We start from the raw sequence: 22,487 nt of genomic DNA on the forward strand, positions 1-22,487 counted from the left end.
AAACTGTTTTTCTACCTAGTTTTTGACATTTTATGCTAGCATATTTTTATAACAACATATATAATACCTAAATATTTGGAAAATATATTTCAATATCGTTGTTATAATGTCGTTACCTCTATATATTTGACTAGAACATTAATTCACATGACAATGATCCAATTTTATATTTCGTTCGATATTTCGTTTTATTGAATAAACTTGTTAATTTTACTTGAATAAATTCTGAAATAATTTCAAACTATATGTAGATATCGTGATAATGTCTGGCTTAATGTATACCATTAAGTGATCTCAAATTGTTTATAGCACGTGTGTCAGCACGACACAGCACGGCACAACGCATTACGTGTTGTGCCAGTGGTCTGTGTTGTGCCTAGCATTGGACTAGTAAAGCACAACATGGCACAACACGTTTAAGTCGTTGGCATATCCCATCACGGCACATGGAACGTGAAGCACGCGACTTCGTGTGCCGGGCTGGAACGTTTTACACCTCTGCCCATAGGCATATAAATACTAGCAATCCAAGATTTATATGGTTGGCACAGGTCCGATGGCCTTTCAATCCATGAAAAAGTTGGAAGAGGCAAGTCTTATACCTCTAATGTAGCCTCCAAACCGCCCTCATATTCATAAGTAGCCTCCAAACCTGACACTGTACATCAACTTATTCTTCAAAAGCGCGAGCCTCTGGATTGGGAAGGACTTAAAACAGGTAAAATTCTCTCACTTATTATTTCGCGATCGGAAATTCCAAAAGTAACATTTTGTAATTTTAGTAACCGTTTGATACCTTTTTTGTCCTCCAAAATAGATTGTTAGCAATTATTTTTGTCAAATGAGGACTCCTTGAGTCCCGTTTCATACCTGAAACGTATCGTGGACTATTCCTGTTGACTGACCCATGTATGCGGGTGCAATTGGACACTCGAAAAACATAATGTTGACAGTTGACTAAATAATTTTGAATGTTGTTGAACATTAACATGAGTCCAGTTGACTGGTCAATATTTCGAATATACTATTAGTGCATTCCAAAAACTGTTCCTAGTGCATTCATCATGCATTTGTGTGTTAGGACGATATGGGAGTCATATTTTATGGTCATATTTTACTCTTTTGGTCATGTGTTCGGGTTTTGGAAATTCTCACTATGTTAACCGTAAACGGGGAATTGGGCCATTTTTTAAGTCACTTTGTGGAAAAAATCTCGAAAAGAACATTGAATCTTATACTTTAATGGGATGGAAGTTGGTTTTCCTGTTGAATTGGGCCATTTTTTAAGTTCCTTTGTGACAAAAATCTCCAAAAGCACATTGAATCTTTTTATTTTTCTTTTGTGTTGAAGTAGCAAAATGCTACACATAAACTTAATCTTGGATATTTTTCATTAACATATAAGATAAAACAGTTTTCGTTTTTTTATTTGCCGCTACGATGGGAGCGTCTTGTGTCGAATAGACACAATGAATGTTAGTTGGAGATGAAGATACATCTCCAAAGGGTGTAGTGGTTCACATAAGTCACATCCATTCCCGTTAGACACCATTGATGTTTGTTGGAAATGAAGAGGCATCTCTAATAAGCATGAGTTCCCTGTAAGTAGTGCTGACTGATTTTTCATTCAAGTATGAAGACATCAATTACTTTTTGTTTTCTCTCTTTTCAGCATCATCATAATCCTATTATTGTGTGTTCTTGGTTGGGTCAAGGATACAAACCTTGAATCCAATGACGTTCTTATAAGTCCTTACTGTATCCTGACGGTAAAATTTCATATATCCGTTTGTAATCGTCAATTTATTGGGAGGGTCGAAATAATTGTCCAGTCTTAATAATTACGCGCCTTTGTTTTCTACTTCGCCACGAAGGTGGTTGCCTTGAATCCAGAAGTACAATATTTCTTTAAGTGTTTCATCCTCTCTCTTATCCTAATTTTCCAGCACTTAACAAAAAGTCTCAAAATTTACAATTGAAACACACTGACAAAGCGCAAATGGGAGAAGATAAAGTACCAGAAATAACTTAATTTTTTATTCATGACAACAAATAACAATTGAGAAACCAGAGTTCTTTTTACATTCAGTAATTTTTAATATGTAGGTTTTAGACACGAGACGAGACAAGAAGATGAGAAATATGTTTAATCTTTTATGCCTTGTTTCATTACCAAAGGACTCATATATAGGGGAGTTTGATTACAAAATATATTATGTGATATCCTAACAGAGGTAAATATCTCTCAAACTAGGTAAGAAAGTAATTACAAAATATACGAGAATATACATCTAATACCCCCCTCAAGTTAGAGCATGAAGAGTCGAAATGACCAACTTGAGAAGAAGAGTTTGAAACTTCCGGCGTCCCAAAGCTTTAGTCAAAATATCAGCTAGCTGAGAAGTAGTATGAATATAAGTTGGAAAGATAGTACCCCGAAGTATTTCATCATGTACAAAGTGACAATCAATCTCGATATGTTTCATACGCTCATGAAAGACCGGATTATTAGCAATATGCAACGCATCTTGACTATCACAGTGAAGCGAAACTGGTTTCGGATGTCATATACCAAAGCTGCAGAGCAATCCTTTTAACCATATAATCTCACAAGTTGTTGAAGCCAAAGAACGATATTCTGCTTCAGCTGAGGAGCGAGAAACTGTGGTTTGTTTCTTCGTTTTCCAAGATATAGGAGAACCCCCGAGAAAGATAAAGTGTGCCGTAAGCGAACGACGACTAAGTGGACAACTAGCCCAATCGGCATTACAATAAGCATCAAAAACTAAGTTGGAATCAACCCGAAGTAAAATACCTTGTCCAGGACTAGATTTCGAATAACGCACAACTCGAAGTGCAGTATCCCACTGAGATTGAGTTGAATGTTGCATAAACTGAGAAAAAATATGAATAGAGTAACACAGATCCGACCGTGTAAGATTTAGATAAATCAGTCGCCCCACCAACCGTCTATAACGAGTAGGATCAGTCATGGGTGTGTCTGATGCAAGAGCTAGCTGATGGTTCTCCTCAATTGGAATACTAGCTGGTTTAGATCCAAGAAGACCAGTTTCTGTCAAAATGTCTAGAGCATATTTACGTTGGCAAATAAAAATTCCTTTGGAACTTCTAGATACCTCAATACCAAGGAAATATTTTAATTTTCCCAAATCCTTCATATGAACACATCTGCTGAGATATGCTTGAAATTCACAAATGGCAGCTTTGTTATTTCCAGCAATAACAATATCATCCACATATACGAGAATATACATAATAATACTTCCCTTGCGATAGATAAATAACGAGTGGTTTGAGGCACTGGTAGAGAAACCATATGTACGCGAAGCAGTTGCTAGCTTTGCATACCAACACCGAAGAGCCTGTCGTAAACCATACAGAGACTTACGAACTCTACAAACTTTTCCATACAAACCATTACTGAAACCAGGGGGAAGTCGCATAAATACCTCTTCATTTAAATCACCTTGAAGAAACGCATTGTGGACATCCATTTGAACTAACTCCCATTTATTGATGGAAGCAACCGCAAGAAGATTTCGTACAGTAACCATTTTTACTGTAGGAGCGAAAGTTTCCGTGAAATCAATTCCTTCTTTTTGATGATTACCAAAGACAACTAATCTAGCTTTATAGCGCTCAACAGTGCCATCCGATTTCCGCTTAATCCGGTAAACCAACATACAACCAATTGCAGATTTGTTAGAAGGTATATTTTCAATTGTCCATGTGTCATTGGAAACTAGTGCATCAATTTCTTCCTGCATTGATTTACGCCATTTCGGATCAGCCATAGCTTCCCTGAATGACTTGGGTTCAACATCATTCGAAATAGCTGCAACAAAAGTACGATGTGCAACAGAGAAAGCAACGAACTTGTGGCACTTGTTTGGGAAGAAAGCATGGCACTTGTTTGATCTAGATACAGGTCAATATTTTCAGTCACGAGACGTGCAGTTTCTTGAAGACACTTTTTCGTTGGACGATAGCAACGAAATTATGCGACTGCAATCGTTGTATCTTGATGAGGCTGCTGGAACAACGTATAGGGATATGTCTGTTGTTCACTTTGAGGATGACTGCAATAACATAATCGACATTGCACCTCAACAGACTGGTTCAGGCAGTTCATTAGCTCTTCAGGGCACTGCACCTACAACGGTACATAACACAGATAATGAAGATGTACAGGAGATTCCTCAGTCTGAGTCTGCTGTGATTGATGTACGTCTTGTTGAAGATGGTTCTGACTTAGAAGTTTCTAACGCTTCTCCACACTCTGTACCTGTGCCTGGTACTGACTCTATTGTTTCTCCAACCACCGTGACTGAAGATAGTGTAGAACATCACCATATGGTCGCAGATGAGGAATTGGGACGGGGTAAACGTACCAAATTTGATAACATTCGTCAAAAGTATTTTGTTCAATGGAAAGATGTTCCTAAGAAGACTAACACGACCTTGGTTCCCCTCGAAGCTTCACCTATACCAGTCAAGTCCTCAGGTACTCCCTATCCTATAACACATTATGTGAACTGTGATGCTTTCTCTGTTGCACATCTATCATGTGGTGAAGAAAAAAATTGAGACACAGATATGAGATTGCAGGTTATGTTTGGAACAAACAACACATTATGCAAAAGAAGAGAGTCATTCAACTTCACAATCCCAATTTTGGTTGCCTCTATACTTACACCATTAGGCAGACCAACTTGAATAGGACAAATATCACGACAAGATTCAAACAAAGTGTCATCGCAACAGACATGATTGGAGGCTCCTGTGTCAACAATCCAGGTATGGCCACTCTTACCATTTAGACGAACGTGATTTGTAGTGGCTGACACCTCACCAAAGAGAGCATTTGCCTTAGTTGATGGTTGAGTACTGAAAGATGATGATTCAATGTTGGTATGAGCCGCAGGACGACGTATTGGTTGGCGACCATCTGGATAACCATGCTTCTCCCAACAACGATCCTCAAGATGTCCATTGTTCCCACAATAAGTACATTTTAATGGAGGTTTGCCCCCCCCCTCCCCCCGCTTTTCGAACCTTGTGGCTTATGTCCGTGAGCAACAAAGGCCATTGGAGTAGCTATATCCTCCCTTTTCTGTGTATATATCTTGACTTCTTCCTCTTGTATGAGACGAGAATATACAACATGTAGAGAAGGAAGTGGTTTGGTGCCCAAAATACTAGAACGTACATTAGCATAATAGGGTACGAGACCCATTAGGAGTTCACGCACCTGATCATTATTACGCCGAGTACGTAAAGTCACAATCAAACCACAGGTACAACCGAAGCAAGAACATGAAGGTAGAGCATCAAAATCATTGATGTAATCCCAAAGTTTCTTCATCTTCCCGTAATAATCTTGAATGGACTCTCAATCCTTTTGCTTGCAATCAGAGACATCGGATTTGAGTTGATAGATTTTTATTCCATTCCCTAGAGAAAAACGAAGCCTGATATATTCCCATAAATCGAATGCAGTATCACGATAAACTGCATATTTGAACTCAAATCCAGGTAAGTTAGACTTGAATTACTAATGGAAGAGTTGAGCGAAACGTTGCCTTCAATAGGTGTTGTGAAATACTAAAGTAACTAAGATTTTTGTGTTTTTTAATGCAACTTGGTATGGTTCGTGATATATTATTATTGTCTAAAACAAGTTTTTGAAGAGGAAAAATCTCGCAAAGTGAATTTGGAATCGGACCTTCGATATTATTGCTATCCAAGTTCATATAGTATTGTTTTAAATTAGAGATTCGTGAGGGCATAGCACCTGCTACTGAGTTTTCACCGAGTTTAAGATAATGCAATTGACCAGAAACATTGAATAGCGAAGAAGGTACAACTCCATGAATTGAACATGCAGAGACATCAAGACTGGCCAATACTAGGGCATTTGAAACTAAAGGAAGGATTGGTCCAATGACTTTTGTGTATGATATCCAAAGTTTTTGTAATTTTTGCCACTGATGTTTGTATATTCTAGGTAGATCAATATGGAAATCAGAATTTCCAAAACAACAAGCTCCGTAAGTTGAGGAAGATATGGAAGCGAACCACTGAATTCATTGTCAGCTAACTCAAGAATAGAGAGAGAAGTCAAATTTACTAGTTGGATGGGGAATGTGGTGTGCTGATAGTTCCCACTCAATTTGAGGGAGGATAGGAGGGAAAGGTTGTGAAACAGATTTGGTAGAAGAATTGGGGTATATATATTGCACTCTGAGATATTGAAAAGTGTGGGTCTAACAACACCACCCAATATTTCGCTTAGCTATCTGTTATTATGGAATAACTCCGAAACACTTTCTAGAGAATCCACTAGACAGTCAGACTCAATCTAGGTAAAAGTATCTCAAGGAGTTAATATATCTCTCTTGTTTTGATTTACTCAAGCTAATAGAAATCAGCGAGTCCTAACGAAACACAAGGAATAACTTGGACGGTACCAAAGACCAATGTCCAAGGATCAATCAATGATAATCAACAACCAAAGGTTGGATTAATCTAATTGATAATCTAAACGCACAACCTGTATTATTTCAATTATAAAGATAAACAATGTAATGCGGACACTGAAATAACACAGACACCAGAAATTTTGTTAACGAGGAAACCGCAAATGCATAAAAATCCCGGGACCTAGTCCAGATTGAATACACACTGTATTAAGCCGCTACAGACACTAGCCTACTCCAAGCTAACTTCAGACTAGACTATAGTTGAACCCCAATCAGTCTCCCACTGATCCAAGGTACAGTTGTACTCCTACGCCTCTGATCCCAGCAGGATACTGTGCACTTGATTCCCTTAGCTGATCTCACCCACAACTAAGAGTTGCTACGACCCAAAATCGCAGGCTTTAACAATAAACAAATCTGTCAAACACAGACAAGTCTATCAAAGGATCAATCAGTCTCCCACAGAAAAACCCTAAAGTTTTTGTTCCGTCTTTTGAAAATCAAGGAGAACAGGAACCAATTGATAATCCGGTCTTATATTCCCGAAAAACAGCCTAGATTAATCAATCACCTCACAACAATCTTAATCGTATGATAGCGAAACAACATGTTGCGCAATCACAAACAATGAGAGAAAGATGTTTGTGATTACTTTTATATCTTGCCTATCGGAGAAATCAAACAATCTCAATCCAATCAATATGATTATACTGTTACGATAGAAGATGCAAGATCAGATCACACAACTACGATAAAAGTAGTATCGGTCTGGCTTCACAATCCCAATGAAGTCTTAAGTCGTTAACCTGGTTTTAGAAGAAAAAAACCAAAGGTTAAAGGAGAATCGACTCTAGCACGCAAACTAGTATCACACGTAAGGTGTGGGGATTAGTTTTGCAGAGTTGCTAGATGTCCCCTTATATAGCCTTTCAAATCAGGGTTTTTCCTTAGTTACAAAGCAATAAATATACATCGTTAGATGAAAACCTGATTAGATTCAATCTAATATTTCTCAACCGTTAGATCGAAAACTTAGCTTGTTATACACAAATGAACTGCACTCTTCTAGGTTTGTTAACCATACCCAAACTGTGCATTGTTGGTTCAACAATAGTTTAACCGAAAGGTTAACCATATGAGGATTTCATACCAACCATGTTCTTCTTCACCATAACTAGTTCAAATGACTCAAATGAACTAGTTAAGACAGTTTTTCAATTGCAAGGAAATCTTATGTAACTACACAAGACACAATTGAAGCAAAGATGATTTGATTCACTCGAATCGGTTCATGAACTTTAATAGCCACGGTTTGCAAAATCATTCCTTAGTCTTTTAAGATTAAGTTCAGAAATCATCTTTATATATATAACCTTCTCAAGTTCGCAGACTAGGTTCGCGGACTTCAGACACCGGACAGAGTTTACAAACTCCAGCAAAAATTCTCGGGATGAGAACTACGCCGGTTCACATACTGGGTTCACGAATTGGGTTCGCGGACTTGGCTCACGCAAGTATTTTTTCAACTCCAGCAGAAATTCTCGGGTATGAGAACCTCGGCAGTTCGCGGACTGAGTTCGCGGACTTGGCACTTGCCATAGTTACGGTTCTCTTGATCAACAAAGTTCAAGAACTTCGGTTCAAGGAAACCATTTGTTATGTAATCTAAACTCTCATTCCAATCATTGAAACATTCTTAGAGGACGTTATACAGTTGTTACACCATTTCTCGTCAAAGCAATTTCCAAGGTGATTGAAACATTCATGACTTTCGTCACTAGGTAAAGATAAACTTGGTCGAAGCGAAAAGCTTACCAACACATATTTCGAGATATAGATAGGCGAGGTATACTCGGCTCGAAATACCAAATGTGCATAATCTGGTCTATATATATAGCATGCGACTTTTGTCTCAAAGAGTAGGAGATAGAATAGATAACTTTTGAGTGACAGATAAGTTCAAGTCTCAACATACCTTTTTGTCGAGAAGTTCCACCGGTTCCTTGAGTAGCTCTTCTACTTGTATGATGAATCGCCATGAAGTCCTTGAGCTCAACTACACATACTATCCTAGTCCGAGACTTAGCTATAAGACACTAGAAATCAAGACTTATAGTTTTGATCACTAACATTGAAACACATGCTTGAGATAGCAATGCATGCGAGTTTGACCGAGCAGTGCTCTAACAGATATCAAGATCCCTAAGATTTGAAAGATGTGAAATATATTTTCCAAAATTTTCTTCCCCGGATGTGGCACTGTTTAGATAAATACCACTCAACCTTGAGACTTCAAGATTTAGTAACCCTCTCACCCATTTTGAAGATGATGATTCTAAGAAAGAGGTCGATAAGCCTCCACAGTAGCAAGATAAATAGAGGTATTTTAGAGAGGATATGCTGGAGAATTGAGTCGAAATTGATGATGAAAACATTGGAAAGTTCTTATTTTGATCCAAAGACGAAAAATTGGAGCACGAGAGGTCAAGATGAATGACTTTTTGCATATCAGATAAGTGGAGTGGAGTTTGTGACTCCTAAAAATCATTAAAGGCAAGATCAAGATATTTTAAATGAGTAACTTTCAGAAGGGAAGCATAAAGTTTACCAGTTAGCGAAGTGCTTGGTCGACTGGAAGGATCAGAAGTACAAAAATAATATACTTGGTAGTAATTTTCGAGTTCTCTGTTTCGAAGGTAAATCGAAATGATGCAAGAGGAGATATTGGAACATCCAATTCCGTGCCAATCACAACAATTTTCATGTTGGATGCCTTCATGCCATGAAGACAAGCGATTTGATGTATCTTTCAAAGTGGATTTAAACTTCAAGAGAGCATTTCTATCCTCTTCATGGCATCCATGAGCGATTACTGGGAATTGATGAATGACGCTAGTAAATAAAAATACAAGGAAATAAAGATGAACAAACATGAGATAATATAATGTTACTTCAGTATTCCTATTGAATGAAGCCATGGCTAACTGAAAATGAAATAACTTAAAAGAAGAAAAATTTGGTGAGTGAGTATGCAAAATTACTCCGATATGATACATATTATATATAGAATCACAATAACATCGCATTATTATAACTGTTAACAACTGCTAAATTACTAAAATTGACTGATTATTCAAATGTTGACTAGACTAGGTTGAGATTGACTAGGGCTTCCCTAACACCCCTTGGATTTCATCACGATGCATATCGCAGGACAAACCTTCGGTGTGTGTATCATCGCTGCAAAAGTTATGGTAGTGGGGCAATGTCATTCATTGATGTATTTGAAAATCCGTTTGATACCTTAAAAATCCGCATATGTATGAAAAGGATATGTAGAATATGAAATACGGTCATGAAACAGATTTGTTACTTACTAATAGTTGTTCACAGTTGTTCAAACTCATCCCTTCTCAAATGATGGGTTCACAATTCCCTAGAGTTGAGGTGTTTCCTATAAGAACATCTCAGTAGAACTGGATAATTTAATTTTTAACTGATGTAGGATTTTAGACCTCTATTTTTAACGGTCAATCTTGTAAAACAAGAGGGATAAAATACTAAATTTGGAGGTTTTAAAGAAAGTCTTATCTAGATCTTTGGAATGACCTTCATATAATATTATTTTGAGTTTTATCAATTAATTAATTAAAAGACAATGAAACGGTTAATATTTCATCATACAAGATTTTCAGAGATCAGACATTTATACCATTGGAGATAGTTTATTTGTTGTCAGATCCTATATTTACGATATGTGCAAATACTCCTAATTGTGTTTTTATAGATGAAGCGTTTGGTATCTCGTGTAACAGTAGGAAAAAAATGCTGAAATAGTAGCCAACGAAGACTTTAGGCGGCTCATCAATATATCAAGTCAATGTGCAGTAATATTGTCCAATTCAACAAGTCCATGTTTCTATCTCTAGTCTAGTCAGTAGTCATTCAACTCAATCTCTCTCAGGGCTAGTGTACTGTAAATTCTCTATATAAAATAAGAGTTTTTTCGAGCGACGTGGTTAACCAGAGCTTCTAGTTGATTCTGGCCCCACCATTCTAAATTTCAGCGAATAGAATTTCAAGAGAATCTTTTGGTCCTACGAAATATTATTTCCCCAATCACATTTTATAAAATAGTTTCCTAAAATTATTAAATCTTATATAATTTTAGAAACATATCAAAATAAATATAAAAGAAATATAATCTTACCATAAAACGATTTCATAAATCTTACTATAAAACGATTTCATCATGATGAAATAAAATAAAATATGCAATGTTCATCATGATTTCATCGTAAAATTAAATTAATCATATGAATAAAAAAATAATCCAATGTCCAATGTCCATTTACAGTTTTTGTAATAAGATCACCTAATTACATTGCCAAACTACGGATAAAAGAAAATACTTGCAGGTATGTGAATGGCCTAAAAAAATACCTATTTAAAAAATCATGAGAATATACCTGATCCAAATAACAAATTTAAATCACTGATTAAAAAAAAATACCAGGTATGTGAATGGCCCGAATGAATCCAGTGAAAGGTTTGATAATCATGTACAAATAAAAATAATACAAAATCATTAGGATTATGAATTCCAGAGGAAAAACAAAAAACTATGTCCGCAAAAAAAAATAATCAAGAATATGATGTCCAAAGAAATAAAAAATCGTTATCAGCAAAAAGAAAAAAAAAACCATTCCAGAGATAAAAATGGGAATATGATTTCCAAGAATATCAAAATAAATCTGGATATTAAAATAACATGAAAGAAAATATTGGAATATGATATCGAAATTATTATAGGATATATACATATATTGGGATATATCTCCATATAGATGTTAGGTGATATTTGATATTTTCTAATAGAAATAAATGTGAATATCAAAATTCTACGATACGGATATTATTTTCGCATCATAAGTTCTTTTTTTTCGGAGCCAATAGCTCTCTATATAAGGCCGTTACGCAGATGCCAAATTGCCACTGTTGTTTTCTTCCATTTTCAAAAACACGTTGATTTTTCTGGATTGTCTAAACAGTAGAAATAGGGCGCTAGCAACATTTGTTAACAATAAATCCAGTGAACTGTATGGTCAATGACCCATCTATGACCACCTATTCGGTATATAAATACCTCATGTTAGCATAAGAAATTGGAATTTGATCCATATCATGTCATAAGAAACAACTTTCAACTCTTACGAAAATATCCAATAAAATAGGAAGAAACTAAAACTACTAAGGCAAGAATCCCTAAATATCTCTACATTGAGCCTATTCCCAAAACTGCGAGCATCATTGCAATGTCAACATAAAATTTGCTCATTTTTATATCAATGGACAGTAACATGATCAACACTGAAGTGCAGACCAGGCTATTTAGCCACACCCATGTAAGCCAGAGGGAGTACCATATTTCAAAACAAAGGTATCAGTCACCTAGTAAAGTATCAGAAACATACTTCACCTTTCAAAGGTAAGGGATTCAAGAATCTGTAGTGTCATGATGTGGTTGAATAATACAAATTACAATAAAAATAACCAAGGAATAGATTTTCATATCAAACCCAGTTACGAAATCACCATCGAATCTGATTGTTTAGTAGCCAACCTTTTTTGAACATGGAGAAATCTAAAACAAAGCGAGCCCCTTTGAATCAATGTATCTTATTGTTCCAGCGAGTATTACTACCTACACGCGGTAATCAAAAAGAACAGCAAAAAATGACAGAAAACAACAAATCACAAAAAAAAGAACATAGAAGATTTGCGAAAGAATATGAAAAGGCAAAGTATACTTATCTCTACCTTGAAGAACTTCACGACAAGGAAAAAAAAGAGACATACAAAGACGACAAAGAAATCATAGGCGAAAGGGGTGTGAATCTTCGATTTGATAAGAATGGTATGGTTTTATTCAACCAACCAAAACAAGTTTAATAATAATATTCAGGAAAACAGCTAAGGAGCCATCAAAACCATATACGACAAAGAATGTTTGCTATTTTTGATCAATTCTTTGTTGATTAATGAATCGACAATAATAAAATTTTATAACTATCAATAATTTTGGCCCTTTTTTGTTCATTGTATTTTCTTGCACACTTATTAGGATTACTTTCGTTTTGTGATATAATCTCTATATAAAAAGAGCATTCAATATTCCACGAGCAATAAATAGACCCGTGCATCGCACGGGTGATAAACTAGTAAAAGAAATACTCATACTATTTTGCTATTTTTTTTTTCTTTCTTGTGTAGGCCATAAACATATTAAGGATGTTGCATTGGTCATCTATGGCAAATTCAATAAGCGACTTCGCAGAAAATTACAATTTTCGTATCTGGTACTCCAATGCAATGGAAGTCCGGTTTAAATTGGTTCATCCGACAACGCCGTGTCCATTCAAATCTCATCCCATATACACATACGTGCATGAATTTTACTGTGTACAAAAGCCAAAGGAAACACAAAAGCCAAACCAGATCAGCTTTACATGAATCAATTTCCCCCCTTAAAGGCCTTGACAAATAAATCTCACATTAAAAGGTGATGAAACCCTCACTTTCTATTGGCCTAAAAAGGCCTTTTCTAATGCAGAAGCTATGGTGAGGACACTTGGCATAACTCTATTGGTTGTAATAACTAAAATTTGGTTACAATTTGGATGCATCAAATACTTAACTGTCCGGTAGTAACGGTGTTGAAATTAAGTAGGCAAACAATACTTATGTTAGAATTTAAACTTGAATTATTTAGTTACACCGTGTTTACACCTATACTTATCTGTACTTTAGTAAGGGTGGACAAAACTCACTTCCAAACCGTTAAATAAATATTTAAAAAAAAGTGAAACTCTTAAAAAGAAATTCCTGTTAAAAAAAGAAATCATTGACACACCAAAAAAAAAGGAATTGACCTTTCTTTACAAAAAAAACCTCTTTTCCATTATTCGACCTAACTCCACCTCCATCTTCTTCTCCACCATCTTCACATCTGTACCATCTGTGTGGAAAATCTGAACCTAACTTTCATCACCACACACGACTCTCTTCCCCGCCACTATCATTCTCTGTGACAGGTTTAACCTTAATAGCCAGGAACGGGAACGAGACCGGAAACGGGATCGAGAACGGAAGCGTAAGATTTTCAAAAAATGAGATACGAGGAGCGAGATGGGAACGTATTTACATTTCATAAAAACATAAATTATATTACTAATTTACCAATTATTTTAGAATAAAAATAAGGCAAAAACATTAAATAAATATTTACAAAATCTTAATTAAGTGCAGCATTCATTAATTTTTTTTATCTTATTCTCGGTATGAGCACCGTGAACTTGACTTTGTGCTTGTTATGAGCATTCATTCACTTTTTATCCGATTAGAAGAAATATAATGTTGGAAAACAGTGGGAATCGAGTTTCATATTGGAATTTGTGGCGGGACTTAAGTTTTATGTTGGAGTTAGTGGCAATTTGGACTCACACGTTTCTTTGAAATCGGAGGGTATTAAGTTTCGTGTTAGAATATTGGTGGGAATATGAACTCACACGTTCCTTACTGTTAGGAACGCGTATCTTGCATGCTAGGAGCGCGCTCCTTGTACGGATCTCACATGGGAACGCGGATCCGCGCATTTCATTAAGATACGAGAGGCCCGTTAACGTTCCTGGCTACTAAGGGTTTAACAGATGATACGTGATTATTGGGCGGTAAACAATTCGTCATTCTAACAATAACCAACCCTTTGTGCCCTTTTAGAAATTCAGCGGGGCATGACAAAAATCAAGAAGTGCAGTCCAAACCAAATCACTGGGAGACTTTTTTTAGGTCAGAGAAAAAGAAAGCAATTTAGGGTTTATTGAGAGAGAGTGAGACCTTGTGATTCAAATATGTCACTTTTCGAACAGGTTTTAATCACATTTAATCAAGTTCATGTTTTTATAGTTCACTTCATAATTGCAGATTTCTTATTTTTCTTTTGTGTTTTGATGGTGCGATGATTCTGGTGGTGGAAAAAATGGTTATGGTGGTGCAAATTGGTTGGTAGAGGAAGGTGTTGTTACTGGTGGATTTCCATGGTTGTAAGTTTCTTAACGTTAATCAACAGCTCATCTGTAAGAGATAATTTATTAAGGTTGGATTTTAATTAAAGGTATGATCCCTTTTCTTAATAAGGATGCTTAAGTTTGAATTTTAATTTTGATAAACCTCATATTGTATGCTTATTATCATCCTAATTGTTTGTTATTGTCATGATAGATACCGTATCATATTTAGTTTAGCTATTAAACACACGTCCAAACCTCATCATGCTAAAAGCATTAGCATTACTTGGCAATTGGCAAGCGACAAATTTATGCTGAAATTATTATTCGTCTATACAGTATGTCTTCTTCTATACCGTCCTTCAATGCAACCACAAAACGTACTTGGTAAGAAGCAACCAAGTCAAACTATACTGAACGGAAAATGAGATTTTCCTCTATCTAGAAAATGATCGAGGTCGGTGACACTGATGCTTATGACTTTAATTTTCCTTAATTATTCCATAGTAAATAATTACTGTGATCTTTATTCTCATAATGAAACGTTTTCATAGTTAATTCCACAGGTGCAAACAAACAAAAAAAAAAAGAATACGAATCCAAATAATAACCTTCCATAGGTGTCATCTGGATAATTTAACCTTCCAGCTCCGGTGAAACTGGTTCTGCATCTTTTGAAATTATTCACTATGACCTTTATTCTCACGCTGAAACATTACACCCGTTGACTCCACAGGTGCAAACAAAAAGAGGGAAGTTCCAGATAATGGGCCTTGCACAGGTGTCGTCTGGCATTGCCGGAGCCTACAATAATTTGGTAAGTATATTATTTGTGTACATGATTAGTGTTGTTGTTTCAGTTATGGACGAAGAGGGGATAGATCAGGACGAAGGAGAGATTACGGATGAAGATGACATTAATATCATGACAAGTTCTTAGTATGCAAGATTGTTAATGTCATTATTAATAATTATTCATTTTATAATGAAAGTATGGATGTTACTATTATTTTCCGTTTGTATTTCCACTAATTGGCTGAAAAAATTGCCCAAACTGATCTTTCTTGGCGTACTCATTTCTGAGACCGATCAACATGTCTATCATTTTTGTAATTTTATATCTATGGCTTTTTACGTGAACCACCTTAACCAAGATATGATACTTGCAATTTTGTTTTAGTCTTCATTCAACCTGTTTTCAATGCTTCTATCTTGCAGGTTTTTAGCTCCTGGATGCACTTCTGTGCTTTCTTCCTTGCAATGCTTCTATCTTGAAGGTTTGTGATGTATGCAACAGTGAGGTCTATGAAAGTCTTCCCTGACACTTTATTTAATGTCTATGAATATCCTGCTCATTGTGAAAATGTAAAAGAAATGTATGTGGAGTTATGGCTTAGCTGCCAGTTTGAAATCCTGGATGCCACTGCGGCTGATTATAAGTAACTAATAATGTCTACATATACTTAGGTTTATGTACTTCTGCAGGATCTGGGTCAAGAGAATCGGAATTAAGCGGATCCATGCACATTTCTACATTAGCAGATCAGTTTAGCAACTACACAAAAACATTTCCGTTTTGATCTAAATGTACACACCTTCTCCATAATTTTCTTTGTAAGTTCACTGACGGCCCAGAGTACAATGATGCAAGTAAATGGAGGGATGCAACTTAAATGGGATATGCAGATGGTAACTTCTGAGAGGATTTCTGAATGTAACAGGAAAGTAAGATTCTGTCCGTATGTCTTTCTGTATACATATATCGAAGTTTAACTAATAAATGGAATATATTACCCTTGATGAACCACTCTTTAGGTTTTCCTGAAGTTTAAGAAAACTGAAGCAAATATCCTTCTGATGGATAATTTGTAAAGTATATTCTCCCGCCAGAACTCTGGCATCGTTTTCTATGTAGTTTCAAATATTAACCGTAGTTTTTTAGTATATATTTGGCTATTATTTATGGTCAGAATTGTTTAAATTGCAGGTATTTGGTTCTGCTGGTGTAATAGGCAATCCTATGGGATTTGCGAGCAACATGGGACTTGGCATCAAAGATTTCCTATCAGTACCAGCCATGGGAACTTTAGAGGTGCGACTCTTTAAAGATAGTCATTAGCATGTTTATAAGGTGTAGTCATTATCACGACTTTTAAAATTTGGATTCTACCGTCTTTTACAGAGACCATTTGTGCTTTCTACAGGCATGATAGAAGGCGCCAGAAGCCTTTTCAGTAACACGGTTTACGCGGTTAGCAATGCTACAACTCAGTTTAGTAAATCTGCACACAAGGTGTGTTAATTGTATAATGCCATATAGTTGCGTAGGTCAAGAATAATCAGTTTCAAATGTGACATGTTTGATAATTGCAGTGATAAATATAATAGTGATAACGTTTTATTTTGCAGAGTATTGTTGGATTAACATTTGATGACCATGTTGTTTCAAAATTTTAAGTTCGGAAGGGCCTAACAGCACAGATCATGATGTAAGTGGACTCAATCTCATCCCAAGAGTAGAGGATTGCCAGAGATCATCTCTATTATCAAAAATCATATTGCTGAAATTAATGTTTATCTGTCTATATCTAATCAAATTGAGAGCAATATTTGAGCATAAAATATGAAACAATATCTTATGTGTCATTCGTGGAATCGAAATATTTATTGTTTCAATGCTTGGATCTTGATGACTCTTCTACTGCCTCACCTGCAGATTCTTTTCTACCCAATCAAAAATCTTAAGGGACCGGGCGAGGCGTAGCCGAGCCACACCAAATCAAAAAGGCATCGCGACGGGACGGACGAAGCCGTGCAACACCAAATCAAAAAATACACCGGGACGGGGCAAGGCGAGGCGAAAGCCGAAGCCGAGCTTTACCAAATCAAAAATATGGTTAAAAGAAAAAGATGCCCAATGCATAGCAAACATGGACCAAATGATGGTGGATGGTTATGGGGTCCGCCCGGCGCGTAGCAAGTGCTTTTATTGTTAATCCACTCAAGTTTCCTAATCTTGAAGGAATATGACCTGACAGATTATTTAGGGATAAGTCTAAGACACAGAGTTCCTGTAAATAAAGAATCTCCTCAGGGATTGGCCCGTACAACTTGTTTGACCTTAGAGAAAGGACATTAAGGCCTTGGATTGAACCCAAAGCAGTTGGTATACTGCCTCCAAAGTTGTTATTACCTAAGTTGAGATATTCCAAGTTGTGAAGTCCACTGATGAAATTTATAGTACCCTCCAGATGGTTGTCATTTAGTAAAAGAATCTGTAGATCTTTCGCAAATTCCAGCTCTTTTGGAACTATTCCAGTGAGATTGTTGGCGCCAAGGTTTAGAGAAGCAAGAGTACTCCCAGGAAATATATTAGTACGAATACTCCGGTTTAGTCTCTTGCTGGAGAGATCAAGTATACCACCATCAGATTCTGTGGGATATATAGAAAATGGAATCGACCCTGAAAGTTCATTACCGTACAGCAGGATGATCTTGGCATTCGATAGCCTTTTTCCTGTTTCTATAGAGATTTCACCGCTTAATTTGTTATTTGATATATCGATAGTTGAAAGGTTCTGAGGCGGAAGAGGTAGATTACCAGAAAGCATGTTGTTTCCCAAGTGTAATTCATTGAGATATTTTAGTTTGAAAAGACAAGAAGGGATAGTTCCGGTTAGGTTACTATGAGACAAATCCAACTCTACCAGACCAGTCAAATTACAAATGAAATTAGGAGATCCTTTGAGACCGGTTGAGGTCAACCTTAATCTCTTTAGTTTACTATTAGGGTACACATTCGAGTGATCATCTATAACTACAATTAGCTTGATATTTGAACTCGTATCTAATTCAGCTAAGTTTAATTCGTTGACCAAAGGGATGATTGAGATGCTGCCTTCAATGGAGTTACTTGAAATACCGAAGTACCAAAGATTTTGGAGATTTTTTAGGCAATTTGATAACGTTCCTGTTATGTTATTATTATGCAAAATAAGTGTGCGAAGGGGGGTCATCTCACAGATGGAAGTTGGTATTGGACGTTGGATATTATTTCTATACAAGTATAGGGTGTCCTAGTGTTTTAAATTGGAGATGGAAGTAGGAATATCACCTGTTATGGAATTGCTACTGGTGTCCAGAAACTTCAATTGAGAAAGATTGGCTAATATACTGGATAGGGTTTCTTGAATTGAACAGCCTGAGGCATCAAGACTGACCAATACCGGCACATGTGAAATCATATCCAGAATTTGTCCGGTAACTTTTGTGTGCGACATCCAAAGTCTTTGTAGTTTAGGCCATTGCTGGTTGAACATCTTAGTTAAATCAATATGGAGATCAAAACTTCTACTCACATCAAGCTCTGTAAGTTGAGGAAGATAAGGAAGTGAACCACCTAGTTGGCCATTAACTAGCTCAAGAATAGAGAGTGAAGTCAAATTAGAGAGTTGTGCTGGGAATGGAGAAATCACGCCTGTATTGAAAAGGGTGCTATTCACCATATAGTTGTGATTCATTTTGAGGGAGGATAGACGGGAAAGGTTGTGAAACTGATTGAGGAGGAAAATTGGGCTAAATATATTGCAATATGAGAGATCGAGATCTCGAAGATTAGAAAGATACAATATATGTTCACCAACATTTTCTTGTCCAGATGTGGCCTCATTTAGAGAAATACCACTCAGTCTAAGTACTTGGAGATTCACTAACCCTTGTACCCACTTGGTAGATGATATTTGTAAGCAGGAAGTCCTGTAAAAAAGAAGTATCCTTGGCAAGACAAGTCAAGGTACTGTAAAGAGGATAGGTTGGTGAATTTTGTGAGAGATGATGCTGAAATGTTGGAGAAAGCGAGATCAAGGTGAACAAGTTTTGATAGAACAGAAAATTGAAGAGGGATTTCTGATTCCTGAAAATCATTGTACGCAAGATCAAGATACTCAAGATGGGTAATGTTGAAAAGGAAAGGAGAGATTTTACCTTGCAGCATAGTAATTGTTGGTGGCCGACTAATTCCAAGAAACTCTACCTGTTCAATCATGTAATTTTCGAGCTCTATGTTTCGAAGGTCAATGGGGATTACATGAAAAGAGCGAAAATGCTATATGACCCGCTTGGTAACAGCTGAATGACCGCTGATCCTACGTGGCGGACATAGTGGCAGCAATACGTGTCTTTTGAGTTTATCCAGATCATCGGGATTAATGCTAAAGAAAATGATAAAGGTTTTTCGTGTTTGGATAAGTCATATAGAGAATCTAACAGTCATAATGGAGATATCTAACGACTGAGTATTAAGCAAACCTTCTTTCAATTTTTTTCCTTACTCCTTAGCAATTTCTTTCTTCACTTTTTTCATCAATCAAACAGAAACAGCCCATGCATCTGTGTTAGATTAAATAGTAAGGAACCCATATTGCATTATAATCAAAAATCTCTTTATTGCTTATCAATTCTTCTTCTTCTACTTTAGTTGTTTTTCAAGAATTTGACACTTATTTGCTTGAAGTTTCATTGTTCTCAGATCTACAGCAACAATTTATTCAATCAAATCAAGAATAAAAAATGGATAAGAAATTGAAGATCAGGGAATATTATAATTTTGATCCATTACTGCTACGAAAATAGTAAAACAAGCATATTTGGATTTTGGTTTTTCATCTTAATTCATGGTGTTTTTGTACAGTAGAAAGAGAAAGAGAAAATATGGTTGTACAGCAGAAAGAGAAAAAAGTGAGAAGAAAATAGAAACAGAAAGTAATTTGTTTGTTTTTTTTGTACATGACGTGTATAGGGGAATTTACTCATCTCTCTGCCATTGTACATACCAACGTCATCATCGCTGTTACACAACGGTTAGCTAGCTGTTCAAGTAGCACGGTTCTTAAAAGAGTCATTAGAACATCTGACTCCGTGCCAATTGCAACAGTTTTCACGTTGTCTGCCTTCTCCCCAAGAAATCAAGCGATTTGAAGGATCATTCAAAGATGACTTGATATTGAGGAGAGCCTTCTTTCCTTTTGATGGCATCCGTGAGCTGTTTCTGTAGTAGATGAAACAAAGACCAAGAAATAAAGATGAATAAAAAAATACTAGATTTTGTGCCCGTGCTATCTACCGGGCAGACCCGAAAACTATCCACCATCATTTTTTTTCTTTCAACCATATTTTTGATTCGGTGTAATGTGGCTTCGTCTTGTCCCTTCGCGATGCATTTTTGATTTGGTTTGGCTCGGCGTCGCCTCTCCCGTCGCATAAATTTTTTTATTATTTGGTGTGGCTCGGCTTCGCCTCGCCCCCGTTCCTTCGTTATTTGCACGGAACGACAATTCCAAACATTGAAAATATTTTATTTGGTGTGGCTCGGCTTCGCCTCGCACCGTCGCTTTGCTATTTGCATGGAACGACAATTCCTGAAAATATTTTATTTTGTGTGACGCTTTGCTATTTGTGTGGGCTCGATCAACTATGACCAAGCGAATTGGGAAAACTTATTGCAATGCTTCATTTAGTCGTACCAGAATACAGGGATAATTAATTAAACACAAAATTGGTTAAAAAGACCAAAATCAACAAGTCCTGGGTGAAATGGACAGTTAGATTTTGATACTGTTTAACTGAACAAAAATGTAAAAATAGGCAGGATGTAACCAGTTTCATCGTGCCCATTTTCAAATATTTTTTCTTATTTTTAATTTACACAGGATGTATCCAGTTTCATCCTTACTATTTTTTAAATTTAAGCTAAGATGAAAACAGTTTCATCCTTAAAATTTTTTTTTGCCATTTCACCCAAACTATTTTTTACTCGTCCATTTGAACCGTGATTTAAAAATATTTGAACAAATGACCCATTTTCCGTTAATTAAAGCAGTAGAGCAACTTGTCGACCTTCAAAGTTCCATAAAGATATTGAAGCTTAATCTTATCTGAATCAAGAGGACAAATAAGTTTGTGAAGATCACTCCAGGGCACCACATTCCTTTTTCTCTTATCCTAAAATCCTAATAATTTTTGGTAACTATGAAGTAGTAGTTTTATTTTGCCTGACATTTTTAGGGGCGACCCCGAAAGAATTAGGGGCGACACAAAAAGACAAAAAAGGTCATCCAAACGTAAAATGTAGCCGTCTCTTATCTCCCGTTTTTTAATGGCCAAACTACTCTTTACAATCGGTAGATAACTTCACATTCGGGAAGTTGATCCACAATCGGGAGTCAATTTAGTTTATCTAACTTCCGAATATAAAGTATCCCCAAAATAAAATCCTCTATATTTTGAATTTTGATTATTCTATAATCGGTAGTAAAATTTTTTATCTTGACTCCCGATTAAAGTAGACCTTTGGCTAAAATGCTACCATAATTGATAGTGAATTCAGTTTATTTAACTCCCGAATATAGAGTAGCCCCAAAATAAGATTTTGCAAAAATTCTCAACTTTTTGAATTTTGGTTGAGCCTATAATCGGTAGTAAATGAAGGTATCCTGACTTCCTATTATACAGTGTATCTCTTTGTAAATATCCTACTATAATCGGCAGTCAAGGTAGTTCATATAACTATCGAATATGGAGTTGCCCCAAAATGTGATTTTGCAAAAATCCTCAATTTTTTGAATTTTGGTTGAGCCTATAATCGGTAGTAAATGAAATTATCATGACTTCCGATTATGCAGTAGATCTCTTTACCGAAATCCTACCATAATCGGTAGTCAAGATAGTTCATATAACTACCAAACATAGAGTTGCCCCAAAATGTGATTTTGCAAAAATCCTCAATTTTTTGAATTTTGGTTGAGCCTATAATCGGCAGTAAATGAAGTTATCCTGACTTCCGATTATACAGTGACTCTCTTTGCAAATATCCTACCATAATCGGTAGTCAAGGTAGTTCATATAACTACCGAATATAGAG

General features: G+C 36.2%; 1 protein-coding gene across 1 annotated transcript; it reads right to left on the reverse strand.

The window, feature by feature from the left end:
* Positions 1–17,466: 17,466 nt before the first annotated feature.
* LOC113328108 (LRR receptor-like serine/threonine-protein kinase GSO2) lies at positions 17,467–19,074 on the reverse strand. The gene is made up of 2 exons (XM_026575200.1): positions 18,684–19,074; positions 17,467–18,539 (listed from the first exon to the last, which is right to left on the reverse strand). The coding sequence occupies exons 1-2, from the start codon at positions 19,072–19,074 to the stop codon at positions 17,467–17,469; spliced, it is 1,464 nt and encodes a 487-aa protein (XP_026430985.1).
* Positions 19,075–22,487: the final 3,413 nt, after the last annotated feature.

The sequence above is a fragment of the Papaver somniferum genome, unplaced genomic scaffold, assembly GCF_003573695.1.
Source record: "Papaver somniferum cultivar HN1 unplaced genomic scaffold, ASM357369v1 unplaced-scaffold_107, whole genome shotgun sequence".
NCBI lineage: Eukaryota > Viridiplantae > Streptophyta > Magnoliopsida > Ranunculales > Papaveraceae > Papaver > Papaver somniferum.